Here is a 15,107-nt window from a genome sequence, read left to right as displayed (position 1 = left end):
AATGGTGTGTCCAGACCTGCACAGAGTGCTCAGGGTGAGGCTGCTGCAGTGGGGTAATCCCCTCTCCTGGCTGGCTGGTTATGCCATGCTCGATGCACCCCAGGATGAGGTTTGCCCTTGGGGCCGCCAGGGCACGCGATGGCTCACAGGGAGCTGCTGCCCACCAGCACTCCCACATCCCTCTCCACAGGGCTGCTCTCCAGCCATTCCTCCCCTAGTTCATACCTGTGCCCATGATACTGCATCCCAGGAGCCAGATCCAGCATTTGGACTTGTTTAATTTCATCCCACTGATGACTGCCCAGTGCTCCACTCTATCTCTCTGCAAGGACTCTTGTCCCTCAAGAGAGTCAGCAGCACCTCCCTGTTTCATACCATCAGCAGACCTGCTAATGGGGCATTCAGTTCCTGCCTCCAGGTCACTGAGAGATATTTTGAACAGCACTGGCCCTAGAACTGATCCTGAGGAACGCCACTGGTGACCAGTCACCAGACAGATGTTGCCCAATGCTGATGCCTCACCCTCTGCCTTCCTCCTGCCCTGGGACAAAGAGGAATACCTTATTGCTGCTAGGCACTTCTCTGAGAAAGTCCAACCATACACAGAGACTTTTTTGATATTCAAAGAGCACAGAGAACCTGCAGTCAGTAGAAATGGCAATATCCATTCAGAAAATCACATCACTTTCCTTTCTAGCCTATAGGGAACAGATGAAAAACAAGCTACAGCTGTGAGATTTTTGAAATTGAAAGCTTGAAATGAGCAGGGCACAGGCCCCTGGATCAGGGTCTTGGAGCTCAGTCTGCTACTCAGTGAGGTGAGAGGATTGCATCATCTTTTGGTACCTGCTGCCCATCCCTGAAACTCCTGACAAAGGAATCAGCTTCGAATTCTGAACACTTTGATTCCCTATTTACAAAAATAAGGTAGGAGTTTGACTGATGTGGCAAAACAACTCATGTGAATTCTCATGCTGTTTATACTTGAGCAGATGAACAGAAGTCATTTATTAGTGTAAAAACAGGAATCTGTTAAGAACATTAGGGAAAACAGCAAAATATGAAAACTCTACTAATTAATAGGATGTTGCTACTTAGCAGAAATTTTTCACCAGGCAGCACTTAGCTCTTTATGTGATCTGTTTTTCCAAATAGCTTCAAACAATACTTGTTTTAATATTGTTTTCAAGATAGGCTACCAAGAACGCAAATCATTCAAATAATTGTTTTCTAGGGGGAGAGAATTTGTGTTTTGAAAGAGAGGGGGGATTTCTCATTTCTCTGATAGATCCAGCACTTGCACCATCTCTGAGGGATTAATAACTCCATCAGCTCTGCAGAGTTGTGGCTGCTCAGTATACAAAAGGGAACATGACTGAAACAGTACAAGGAATGTATGGGTTTGGTATCAGAAAAAAAGATCCTGGTACCAAAATGTCTTGTGTCAAGGTGCCAGCTTCTGTTCCAGGTATGCATCTGGCTAATTTGGCACCACTGAGTGAGCTGCTTACCTTCCACATCGACAGCCAACAGGAAAGTTGGGGCCTAGGATCACCAAGATCCCATAAAAATTACTCTCTGCTTTCCAAATTTCCACACTAATCTTTTTTTTTTTCTTTTTTTTTCTTTTTTTTTAAATATTAGGAAGATAGCCAGAAATATTGAAAATTATCTTGCAAAGCAGAGGAGTCAAAACTCAAAGGGAATTATTTTATTTTCTTTAAAGGAGACACAGTAGTATGTAAGGCACCTAAAACAGAGAATAGAAATGTTGAGCTACATGAAAAACTGAGGTTAAAAAAAGTGAAAAAATATCAAAGTTCAGTCTAAGCTGCTGGCTTTTGGAATGCAGACATAAACCAGAGGAAACTCTTCTGCCAAGTAAAATGACTGGGGAATAAGCAAACAGAATGATCTGAAAAATCTGGCATTTTTAAAATGATGGATGAATGAACTAAAGAAATTAGATAAAGCCATGCCGTCAAACAGAGTGGTATTCTCACTGCAAAGCTTACTCTCCATTTGCATGCTGACCATTTGTAAAGAGTTGCAGATTTCCTAATTATCAGATTTAAAAATTGTGATGATGAAAAGAAATATTGATGTTGTAAAGAAATATTTTCTTTATGAGCCTCTAGGGGTTTTTTGTCTCATTTTCCAACATGGAACTTTTGAATTCAATACTTAAAAAAAAACAAAAACAAACCAAAACCAAACTTTGAGATACTACTGAACTCACCTGTTCAGCACTGGCATGAAAGCTTCATAAAATAAATCAAGCTGGAAGAAACTCATCAGGATGGTTGACTCCAACTCCTGGCCCTGCACAGGACACTCCAAGAGCCATTCCATGTGCCTGAGAGTGTTGTCCAAATACTTCTTGAACTCTGTTGGGCCTGGTGCTGTGACCACTGCCCTGGGGAGCCTGTTCTAGTGCACAACCACCCTCTGGGTGAAAACATTTTTAGTGACATTCAGCCTAAACCTCCCTTGACTCAGCTTCATGTTGCTCCCTTGGGTCCTGTTACTGGTCACAAGAATGAAGAGATCAGTGCCTACCCCTCCTCTTCCCCTCACAAGGAAGTTTTACCCTGCAATGAAATCTCCCCTCAGTCTCCTCCAGGCTGAACAGACCAAGACTCTTCTCTGGAGGGCTTCCCCTTCAGACCCTTCACCACCTTCATGGCCCTCCTTGGGAGGCTCTCTAATTGCTTTATGTCCTTCTTATACTGTGGCACCCAGAGCTGCCCCCAGCACTGGAGGTGAGGCTGCCCCAGCTCAGAGCAGAGCAGGACAATCCCCTCCCGTGCCCAGCTGGCCATGCTGTGCCTGATGTCCCCCAGGACAGGGCTGTCCCTCCTGGCTGCCAGGGCACTGCTGGCTCGTGTTCAACTTGCCATCGACCAGGACCTCCAGGTCCCTTCCCATGGGGTTGCTCTCCAGACTCTCATTCCCCACTCTGTCTGTACATCCAGGGCTGTCCCACCCCAGGTGCAGAACCCTGGTTTGTTATCCCAGGGGCCACTCCATATGTTACTATCCCAATCTTCTGGAGATGCAATTCATTTACTAATCTGCACAATGTCAGGAGGGTTTAGAGCCCACATAAGCATTAGGTGCACTTTTTACTTCAACTTTTGTTTTTCTTTCTGTTCCTCCTGTAGCTGTCTCTCTGGAGCTGTTCTATTTTGAAGGACAATAGTAACTCGGTTGCTTTCCATCTCATTTTTCTGTCCTTGTTTCTCTTGAATATTATCTTTTTTGTAGTGGCAGGCAGCTTCTGGACAGTTACCTAATATTTTGCCAATAATCACTTTCTCCTAGCGTTTTTACGGCCCCTAGCAACTTACAGATGTTATTCCACAGCTTTCCAATCACACCAGTTATCCTGAGCCCATTTGTCTGAGAACTTAGGACTTGGACTTCTTCCATGCTTTTGTAAGTAGTCAGTGATACTGCTTGCAAAGCCGCTGACTGCACCAGTTTTTGGCAAATGTGTGTTTTAAGGTCACTTAACAAATCACTGGCATAGGTATAATCAAAACCAGGTTTAATATAGAAGTGAAAGCACAACAGAGTTCTTTGGCAAGGTTTACTACTTACCAGATTGTTAAAAAAAGCAAACAAAAAGTATCGACCAATCCAGACTGAAAATATCCCCAGAGTATCTCCAGGGAGGACTGCAGCTCCTGACACGTGGTGAGACACCAACTTCTTTCCTCAGGGCTTTATCCAGGACCTGCTGGGCAATCAACTGGCCTTCACTCCTGACCTTTCATACACAAGGAGACAATATGAAAAAGATTTTTCAAAAATCAGTCCACTGATATACAAATCGGAACAGTAGTAAAATAGACTAGTCAAAATATGGAAAACTGCATATTTTTCCTAGCAAATTTCTGTGTACTGACATTTTACCTACTGCAGCAGAAAATTTTGAGGTCAAGTTTCTTCAGCAAAGCAGAAAAATTAGTTGGTTGTAAAGGAATGTGTTTGTTTCAATTGTTACATATCAGTTATCTATAAAACACTAATTTATTGTACTGTCATCTCTCTCTGCAATTTCTGTAGGCTATTTTAGCCACCTAAAACAGCTAAGTTCATATTACAGGGACAATCACAGAATTTGAATTCAGAAGAAAAATAGTAGAAGACTCTGGTTTTCCAGGTTTCAACACATTTTAGTATGAATATAGAATAATCATTCTAGGCTACTTTCTAATTCTCCAGCTATTATCAATAGTAATTTTTTAAATGTATTTACTCTAGGAATTGATTCAGTTTGGTCACTGAGAATCTCTCTGCTTCACTGTTGTATGGACTGTCACAGATTCAACACAGGACAGTTCTTTTCAGTGTGAACTAGAGGGAAAAGTCATCCCTTCTGTGCTGACATGCATCATCCCTGTGAGTGTAGCCCCAGAACTGAAAGCAACCCACTTCTCTCAGCACCTTGCAAGTCTGCTTACAGCATAACACTGCAGTGCATTTCTCCCACTCCCACTCTCTGCAGTGTCGGTAGAGGGTGAGAAAGACCCCAGAACATGAGTTGCTCAGTTTGTCCCCAAACCCACTTTGTACTTATTTAAGAATAAGCAAGACCGTTTCAAAAATCGATGGATTCTACATGGCATTTATAAGCAAGAGATGATGCTCCCTCTTGTGAAAGGGCTGCTGAGTGCTTGAGGTGGCTCTTACTACAAAAATATTCCATATCAAAAAACTACCATATGGTTTTCTAGAAACCTGCTCCACCCCAGTGCGGCACTCTGATATTTCATTGCTCTGCCTGCTTCCCCGTGTGACATGTGCAGAATCTAAGAAACTGCTTGTGTGCCTATTCACGCCTCCATTCAGCACTGTGCCCGCTCTCCTTCACTTCCTCCGGCATTTAACAGTGTAGGATAAAGAGACATGTATGGCATTAGGAAATATTTCTCCCCTTGCACTACTTCGCCTTTGCCTTCTGTTTGCTTGGCAAACAGGGAATTTTTCTCAAGGACAGCTTTGCACAAGTAGCTGTGTTAAGCTTATACTGCTTCAGGACAAAGATTCACTATTCCAGTGTTTGCTTTGGAGCAAGGATTTGGACGTGCATTAAGTAACAAGGGATTTTAACAGATGCCTTGAAGGCTCTAAAGCCAGAGAAAGAGAAGAAATGCATCATTTCATATCTCCAGCTTAACTGATGCCTTTCCCCTTTCAAAACACAAGATATTAGCAAGTTGTCTGGTTCAAGAGCATCAGTTCATGGAAGGAGTGGGTACCCACCCAATAAGGATAGAACAGCTGCAGGGAGAAAAACCATTCCATCTGCTCACAAACATAATTCCTCTGTTTTCTGTTCCAGCTCATCCTCGCCACATGGGAAGGCGGCTACAACTTGCAGTGCCAGAACCTCCACAGTGCAGGGGAGGCTGATATCCGGGTGAGAGACAAAAACAGCTCAGCCCTCAGCATCCTTTCTGCTTTAACTGTCTTTAACCATCCTAGGACGTATCCTGAGCTCTGGTAAAATATCTCTGCTCTAGAGGAGGATATATTTCATCATACTGAGTATCAAATTTAGATTGTTTCAGAAGAAGAATCTGGCAGCAAAATCTGTTCAGTGTGAAGAAAAGTGATAGCACCCTTAAAAAAAAACAAGCAACCCCAAAATGAAACAAAAACCTACCCACAAAACTGCACCTTCAGGAAAAAAAATTATAAAATCCTTCCTCAAAGTTTATATTCCTTAAATTATATATTTATACAATTGCTTAAAAGATGTGTGTCATTGGGTCAGTGAAAAGCAAAATGAAATTGAAGACAGAGCTCATGCTTCTCCTTTGGTATCGTATCAATGCCTTCTGGGAAGCTGCATGCCTAGGGAGTGAAGAAGTACAGTAATGTTTAAGCACTTATATGGACAGATATTGATCTCCTGCTCCTTTGTTCTTGCTTGTACAGGTAGCCAAGGTGCTGTGGTGGTATTATTTTTCCAAAGTAATTGAATTCATGGACACTATCTTCTTTGTACTAAGGAAGAAAAGCAGCCAGATCACCTTCCTTCATGTGTATCACCATGCCACTATGTTTAACATTTGGTGGTGTGTTCTGAACTGGATACCTTGTGGGCAGAGTAAGTCTTTGTTTGCTTCATCACCCCGGGTCTAAGTCAGCTGCAGGTGGGGAGGAATCATATCACCAGGAGCTGTGCAAAGGAATTGTGTCACTGTGTAATTTGAGGGCATCATCAGAGCCTTTCAGAAATGCTGACCACTTGCAGAACACTGGAAAGTTAAAAGCATGGTTAAAAGTTCAGGCCAAAAATACCCGGGTGTTAGGCCCTAGATTTTTCACTTAGCTGCCACAAACCCGTGTATTTACTTCTCTTCAAACCACTTTTAAGCATAACAATACTGAGTAGCACAGAAGAGCCATCACACACAAGACCTACTCCAAAAGCAGATGTAGGAAGAAGTCATGACCCTGGTAAAGCCTTTATCAATCACAACAAATTAAATCAATGGCCTTTTTACAGGCTCAACTCTTGTATGCATCAATCTCTGCTTTAGCAAGATACTTTACTTACATAGTCACTAATTAAAATGCAAGTTTGAATTTATTCTGTTTTATATGAGAATACATCCTCAGAAGGTTACAGTAACTGCCATCATCTTCCCTGTTACAAAGGGATCTATGATACCACAGGCTGGTCATTTGGCATTTGTATAATAAGTCCAGACAGCAGAGAACTATTTCAGCTGTCTCACAACAGGCACATTTTTCCAGGGCTTCACACAGCCATAGAGTTCCTGTGGAACTGCTTTCAGAGTTGAGAAAAAACCCTCAGTTTTCTTGCAACCTATTAGAGGAAGTCACCTCAGCCCATTGTAACATTTTGTAAAAAACTTGTTGCAGATCTCTTTCAGACCTAAAAGCAGAATTCACATTTGTTGGCGCTAACTGTGGACAGCTCAAAATCAAAGTAAATCACTGCTAGAGGTAGAAGCAGGGATCAGAGATTTCATAGCAGTTAGGAGCTATTTCTAGAGGTGTAAACAAATCAGTGGAGGTTTGTGCCTCCTAATGTGTGGTCCCCACACTTTGCTCTAGCACTGCTCTACTGTAATTAAATCAGTAGCTAAGGAATTAATCAGTGGCAAAATCAGAACAACTGGTGAGTCTATCTTGTAGTTGCAGCAGTGCCATCAAACACAGAAGCACACAGCACAGAGTAGTGCTGCTACTTCTCCACAGTCTGCAAAGTAGAGGATAGTTAATTTCCTCTAGAACTAGTATTCACTAAATACAACCAATAAGAGCAGCAAGGTATTAGCTGGGATGAAATTTTATAAATGTGCATCAAGCAGAAGAGCCAAGGAAGAAAACAAGAGCGATGATCAAACACAGCCACAAGAGGTTGGTTTAATTCAGAGCAAAGCCCTTGCTACTGCATCAGAGAGCAGAAAGACAGGTGTCTCCCAGGGTCCTAAGCTGCATATTAGCAGCAAAGTCATCCACAGCAGTGTTTAAAGCTTACAGGAATAATGGAAAGGCTCATAGCAAGAAGAACTTTAGGAGAGGGGAAAAAATAGCCTGTAAACTACAGAACAGGAAAAAAGTGAAGGAGAAGAAAAATGTGAGATAAAAATACAATATTCAGCATGAGAAAAACCCTCTAGGAAGTATTTGGTTTTCCAGTTGTCCCTAGGAGAGGACCTCTACACATCAGGAATATCTTTAGCAAGGAATAAGCATGAAAGGAATACTTATTATGTTTAAGAGATTCAATATAGAAGCAATATCACAAGCAATAATGCCTTCTTCTCACTTTCTAGCAGTTGGTATTTCATTGGGTTTTTTTCCCTAATGGATTTTTATAGGTTTCTTTGGACCCACTTTGAACAGCTTTATCCACGTGCTTATGTATTCTTACTATGGACTGTCAGTCATCCCTTCCATGAGAAAATATCTCTGGTGGAAGAAATACCTCACTCAGGCACAACTGGTATGTATCTACTTTACTCTCATTTTTAACTACCAGAAATCCTTCAAAATGTGAGAGAGGACTAAATGAACTATAGGTAAACATTGTTGTTTACACAATTAAGCCAGATAGAATTGAAGTATAACAAAACTATCATACAGCATAAGTCACTAGCGTAGCTTGATTTAACTTAATAAAGGAAATTATGTTCAGAAGTGTTTTCTGTAGAAAACAAACAGTAGAAAATCTTTAGTCCACAAAATTGTTAGTTTTGAACCACTGCATAGAAAATGACTTAATTCCTTAATTGTGGAAAAAAAATTATTTAAAAGTCACAAAAAAAGTCTGACACAGCCAGCTCCAAGACAGACCTCCCCTGCTGGCCAAAGCTGAGCCCATCAGCAAAGCTGGGGGCACCTCTGTGATACCATATTTATTTAAGGGTGAAAAACAGCACAGAAGCTGAGAGAGAAGACGGGAAATGTGAGAGAAACAGCCCTGCAAATACCCAGGGCAGAGCAGAAGGAGGGAATTAGCACCAAAAACTCCCCTGCAGCCTGTGGTGAAGATGCTGGTGAAGCTGTTCCCCTGCAGCCCACAGAAGTCCCTAGGGGAGCAGGGATCCACCTGGAGCCCATGGAGGACCTCATTCTGCAGCAATGGACACATCTGCCCTGAAGGAAGATACAGCCAGCAGAAAAGTAGGCTCCTGTGGACCCATGGAGAGAGGAGCCCACCTTGGAGCAGGTTTGCTGGCAGGATCTGTGACCCCATGGGCACCCACAAAGGAAGAGCCTGTTCCTGAAGGACTGGACCCTGTAGAAGTGACCCTCACTGGGGCAGTTTGTGAAGAGGTGCAGCTCATGGGAAATATCCACACTGAAACTCTCTCCCATGGGAGGGACCCCACACAGAAGCAGGAAAAGAGTGTGAGGAGAAAGAAACAGCAAAGCCAAAGCAATGTGGGCTGACTACAAACCCCATCCTCCTGCACCACTTGGAAGGAAGTAGAGGAGCCAGAAGTGAAGCTGAACCTGAGGAGAAACAGGGGCTATGGGGAAGGTGTTTTTAATTTTATTTCTTGCTCGTCTTCTGTGTTATTAATTGGCAATACTTGAAATTAATCTTCTTCAAGTCAAGTCTATTTTGCTTATAACAGTAATAGGTAAGTTTTATCAATTACCCTCCCCACCTTTATTTCAATCCACAAATTCTTTTCATCTTATTTTCTCCCTCTACTCTACTGAGGAGAAGAGGGGAGAAAGCTGCTGGGTGGGCAGCTGGCAGCCAAGTCAGGTTAACTCACAACACAGTGGTACAACTACAAAATGATGTAAACAAACTTTAGGCAATACAGAAATTGATTGACATCTAAAATTCTGTTCCACCAGTTGCTGTGCCTGAAGAGCTGAGCCAGATCAAAAGTTTCTATCAACAACACACAAGGCTTGATATGAAATAAAGTTCCTTTTACTTTTTTTCTCTTAGGGCCTGTTCATATTATTTGGAAGTTCAGATGTTTGCAGTGAGCTTTAAAATTCCTGTGTAGAAATTTTCTTAGCAAAAAGCTGCTTCTCTGAGCTGAGACCATCCCTGCAGGTGAAACACACTGCCCTGTTGGAAATGCACCTCAGTACACTGGATTGAGCTGTACACTTACCCAGCTGAAGAGAATCAGGTGCACTAGTGTGGGCTGTGGCTCATAGTTCTAAATACAGACAAGTCTCTGCAATTTCTTCCCTGTCTCTTTTTTGCTTCCTTTGTCCCCTCCTTAACTTCATTAATGCAAGTGATAGCCTATCTGAACTCCTTGGACCTGAGCTTTGCATTTTCTGTTCAGACTTCTCAAGCTATTGACAGGACTCTTCAGAGTTTCCTCCAGTTTCTGCCCAGTAACAGAGACAGCACCTATACCTGTCACAAAGTCTGGAAGACAGAGCAGCACCTACTAAATCTGAGAGGCAAAGAAAGCTTCTCTTTTGTCAACTAAGCCTACAAGCTTACTTTTAGAAACCTCTGACCCCTTAGGGTTTTATTTAATTTCACAAGAGCACCATTTTAACTTAATCCTCACAATGCATTCAGAGGTTAGAAAGGAATAGTGTTCAAGAGCACTCAGACTTTCAAGGAGCAGGACTAGGGGACATCGCTGTGTCTGATTTAGCTAGCACTGACCCTTTCTCAGCAAATACTCCTGCATTATCTTCTCTCTGCAGATCCAGTTTCTGCTCACTATTGTGCACACACTCAGTGCAGCTGTGAAGCCATGTGGATTCCCATTTGGCTGCCTCATGTTCCAGTCCTCCTACATGGCCACACTGGTCATCCTCTTCATCAACTTCTACATTAAGGTAAGCAGTCTTCTGAGAGCTCTCTGACAAGGATGGGGAAAATAAAACTTTTTGGATAGTCTGGGTGGACGCAGATGTAGAATGATTGTCAATGCTTAAAACATGTTAGTCTTAAAATACTTAATAACAGATATAGTCATGTCTGAGAGAGAGAGAGATTATTCAATAATGAGGACTCCCTCATTACAGATTAACTCTTCTGCGCTTGTATAGCAAGTCAAGTACCGCATTCAGTACATAGGAGGTCTGAATTTGCTTTGGTAGGCAAATTCTGGAATCTCTCTCCTCCTTAGGGGGGAACAAGAAAAGAAACTAACAGCTCTGTCTTTGCCTTGTTTACTTCAACATCTTTTAGCAGGGAGTGCTCAAGCCTGCCTGAATACATAAAGCTTTTAGTGTACAAGGCTTGAAATCTCTTTTGACATTAAGTATTACAGTAAGGCTAGTAAAGTAACTTCACCCAGAGCAGTGAAAAAGACTACAGTCTTAATGCAGTCTGAAGCAAATATATACATCTGCATCAACAGCAGACAAGTTCCATTTACAGTTAACCATAAGCAGTGGTTTGGTGGACACTAAATGAATCCAGGTGTTTACTTTGGATTTTGCTTTATAGACATACCGGAAAGCACCTTCAAGAACAGCTGTAAAGGAAACCCCTGTCACAACAGAAATCAAGAATGGTTTCCACAAGGACTACTTTGCTGCTGCCAATGGATTGCAGAATAATAAGAAGGCACAATAAGTATAGTGTTTCCTATGAGTTTTTTCTAAGGAGAAAAAGAAGAAAAAAGACTGAATTACAAGCTTTAGCTTAAAACCTATTTGATTACATTTATCAGTTCTTTGTACCAGACACTTATTAACGTACTGCTATTTAGGTTTTAACAAAATGAGTAGAATTACTTGTCAAAGATCACCATCAGAACAAAGAAAGCCAAGATCTTTCTCATATGAAAAAGAAAACCTTTCTGATCTCTAATGCTGACACAAAAACGCCTTATGAAACACTTGATGGATAAATCCATCAATGCCTTCAAAAGGTTAGGACTCTGTTCAGACTAACACTTTCTGTGCATGTGAGAGGTCTTGAGGCAAGGCTTCACAGTGCACCCAGTAAATCCACCTGTGGCCAAGGCCAGGAAAATAAAGGAGGGATGGGGGGAAAGGTGAGAATCATACCTTTTCCATCATCACACCCCTCTTCTCTTCTCAGCAATTCCCCAAAGCATACTCCCTCCCCATGGACATCAGCAAGGTACCCTTTGATCCTGTGGGAGTCCTGGGAAAGGACATGTCAGAGGGCAGAGCCCAAGTGCACCATCCCATAGTTTGCAGGCGGTTGTGCGCTATGCTCACTTGCTTTACACAAGGTGCAACTTGATTCAAATGCCTAGAAGTCTGGCAGGAGCTTTCAGGGGGCTGGGCTGGTAGCCCCTGGCACCGCCTGGAATAGTATTCTGAACACAGAACAAAACAAATCATTTTGGATGTGCTAAATTAATAGGAGTTCTAGGTAAATGGATTTTGAAAGAAATAGGGTCTTAGCAACTTAAGGAAGATAAATCCAATGAGTGTAAATGTGCGTAAAGTTAATCCTATACAAACACTGCTAATTCAAAGCAAACTGTTATGCCCCTTATTAATAGACTGGAAGATGCAGAAAATTTGAGAAGTGAGTTCAGCAATGAGCAAAGCAGGTTATATAGGAATTTCTGTGGCAGGTGGAAGGGGAGGGGAAGCAAGGAGAAAGACACCTTTACAACTGCAGACAGCAGCTTTCTCCCAACAGTTCATCACCATCTTTGTTGCTTCAGTTCACTGCATTCACCCCCACTCAAATGGTTAGAAATGAAGAGCACCCAGGGTTAACTTTACGGGTCTGCCCTCACCCTTTTCTCATTTTGCTCACTTAATTTCCTCTACTAAAAATAGACACGGACTTTTTTCCTCACAGTGAAGTAGTTCTGATCTCTTCCATTCTCATGTACAAAATTCTCTCAAGAGAAACAACTTTTGGAGTCACTCCAGCCCAGCAAGACCCTTGGACTGAAGCAGTTCTGTAAAGGAAGCATGTCCTCTCACTCCTGTCACCTTGCAGAGGCCCAGAGCAGGAGGAGGACAAAACACACACCCAGACAGCACAGACAGCCCAAGCAGCCACAGAGGGCTCAGATGTAGAGGAGGCTGTCCCAAATCCTGCTGTCCAATTCTTCTCCACCTGTAGAGGGCCACTTATCCCCTCCAGATATCCCCATTTAGATGGTCTGCCACTGGGGCCTCTTGGAGACTGCAGGCATAAAGGCAGGAGGAGCATTTGTCCCAGGGAGCAGGATGGACACTCATAGCAGGCAGCCTCAGCAGGGGCAGCCAGAGACCCCACAGTCTTAAGGGCTTATGGAGAGGAAGGAAAGGGACTGAGGAAGTGTTACAGTAGGGGAAGAAGAACAGATGGGGCTGTCCAGCAGAAGCAAAAGGAGAAAATGGCATGAAGAAGGGTGTCATGTGTCACAGTTCTGCTTGACTGTGTGCTTGAAAGTCCCATTGAATGCCATCTGTCTCCAGGCAGTTCCAACTCCATTGCAATGTGGACAAAACTTTTCTGCTCCAGCAGAAAAGTGAAATTCCTTCCCAAAGTGCTACAGCAGAAGCAATACCTCTTAGCAGCCTGACTGCTGAACTACATCATCATGAACCAGGAAACCAATACAACTGCAGTATTCAAAGACTTTTACGCCACCACACCAACTAACTAGAGCTGGGCTGCTGCATATTCACATTTGCTCCCCTCTTCATGAAGCTGGTCACGAAACCTCACTTAACTGAAAGTCAGTGTTTTGTTATATTTAATACTCAGTAAGGGGGGGAAAGCAGCAAGCCAAAAGAAAAAAAACTTAAAAAAAAAAACCCCAAGAACTCTGCATTCACAAAGTCTGGGCACTGCATGCAAATACTGTTTCTCACTTCCGGCTCTTCCAGAACCTTTACAGGTATTTCTGACTGGTACTGTAAAAATCCCAAGATGTAAGAAATTAGCAGGTTTGACTGAGGGTGTTTTAGACAGCCCTGCATAAAGGGAGAGCTTCAGAGTGCTGTAGAAATCAGCTTGAAACAGAAGCCAGGGTAAAGGCAGAGGAATTTGAAAGAGCTGACAAGACAGTGAAGAAGGCAATGAGCTGGACTATTAATCTAAGGTAGGCAACAAAAGGGTCGTGTGGCCCAGCATGGATTTTAGGCCGAGTGGAGTCCATAATCTTTTGATGGCAAAGCATGCATTTGACTATCAAGGTGGAAAGCGTCAGCCGTGCTAAGTGTTAAAGTCTACTGCAGCAATCAAACCCATAGATATTATCTTTTGTTTTGTTGAAACCTCATTCAAAAGAAAAGGAAATAAATAAATGCCTTACTTGAAATTCAAAGGGCTGGGGAAAAAAAAAAAAAAGAAAAAGAAAAAAAAAAAAAAAGGAAAAAACCAGAGATGGTCTCAGACCTTGCAGATCAGCCAGGAAGGCTGGAATCAGATGTGTTTAAAATTCTTCAGATATGTCTTAACATCTTCAAAATGCCGCAACTTGAAGAAAGAGAAGCATTGACTTTTTAAACTGATTTTCCTGTAATACATAACACTGTAAATAAACAAATTTTACTATCAGGCTGTCTCCACTCCTTCTTAAGGCATCAGACTGGACTGTTAACTGGATGGCAAGGCTGCTTTTATTCTCCAGCATTATCAGAAGCGTTTTAGGGCATTCACATCAGATTCAAAAGCAATCTCCATAACTTTTTATAACACCTTCACTGGTGTTGGTATAAAGCTTCCATTTTCTTTTTTTGCCACTCTACCTATAAAAACTTGTGCTTTTGAACAAATGTAATATTGAAGTAACTTGTTTGTTCAAGGTTTGTACTTGCCCTTCAAGTCCTTGTTTGAGTACCAGACTGTTTTCAGTTAGAACATAATAGTAGAAAACAGGGGAGAGACAATGGAGAAATCAAAATCTAAAAAATAAATCTCAATATCTCAAAAATAAAATCTCTTTCAGATAGAAAATACACAACAGCTCTCAGCTGTTCATAGAAACATGTCTATTTCCAGTTCATTACTCTCTTAGACATAGTTCTGCTGCCTGCAGAAGCAGGACCTGTCTCTGTGTGCTCCAGCCAACTCCAGCACGCCTTACCAAGAGCAGGGTCAGCTGCCCCAGGCCAGGTTAAACATGCACAGCTCCTCTGCCCATTTGCATCTGTCAGTTTTGGGTGGATCTTGGGTCTCAAGGAGACAACAGCATTTGTTGGTTGTTGTAAAGTTATTTACTGTATGAATGCATCGGTCTCGAAGGCAAAGAGTTCAGAGTATTAAAGTCCATGCTCAAAGTGTTCTGGCATAAAGTCCTGTCGTCCTGAGCAACAGCAGCTCCCTTTTTTATTCTTTCTTGAGTGTTGGAGTATTTTCACCCCAATAAAGGGGAATTATATTAATAAATCAATCAGTTAAAAACACAATTCTAAAACATTCTTTCTACACCAGTCTGAATTTAATTCTAAAGTACAAAAGCAGTGTCAGTTCTTACCCAAATTCTACGTATAGAGTATTATGTGTTTGCACAAATAACTATCTAGAAATGCAAGCCATGTTTTCATTGTGTGTAGAACTAAGTTAATTCTGTAAAGGGTAACACTACTGAAATTTAAACTAGGCTTTAGGGCTTTTCACTAGCTAACACAGTCCCTTAAGGCATTTAAGATATATTTTTACTTACTTAAAACTAAAGCTTACATTCTTA

The 15,107-nt window shown here is 42.1% G+C and overlaps 1 protein-coding gene across 1 annotated transcript in view; it reads left to right on the top strand.

Annotated features, from left to right (window-relative positions):
* The window catches only part of ELOVL2 (ELOVL fatty acid elongase 2), a 51,350-nt gene extending 37,375 nt beyond the window's left edge, over nucleotides 1–13,975 (top strand). Inside the window, exons 4-8 of the mRNA XM_005525293.2 lie at nucleotides 5,351–5,428; nucleotides 5,950–6,121; nucleotides 7,869–7,993; nucleotides 10,189–10,323; nucleotides 10,940–13,975. Coding sequence (XP_005525350.1) covers nucleotides 5,351–5,428; nucleotides 5,950–6,121; nucleotides 7,869–7,993; nucleotides 10,189–10,323; nucleotides 10,940–11,068 — 639 coding nt within the window. The 3' untranslated portion in view covers nucleotides 11,069–13,975. The remainder of the gene's footprint in view (nucleotides 1–5,350; nucleotides 5,429–5,949; nucleotides 6,122–7,868; nucleotides 7,994–10,188; nucleotides 10,324–10,939) is intronic.
* Nucleotides 13,976–15,107: the final 1,132 nt, after the last annotated feature.

The sequence above is a fragment of the Pseudopodoces humilis genome, chromosome 1 (genome assembly GCF_049639895.1).
Source record: "Pseudopodoces humilis isolate 2021_Gansu_Grassland_sample_001 chromosome 1, ASM4963989v1, whole genome shotgun sequence".
Lineage (NCBI taxonomy): Eukaryota > Metazoa > Chordata > Aves > Passeriformes > Paridae > Pseudopodoces > Pseudopodoces humilis.
The sequence above is the reverse complement of the archived record's forward strand: the minus strand, read 5'-3'. Positions and strand labels throughout refer to the sequence as shown.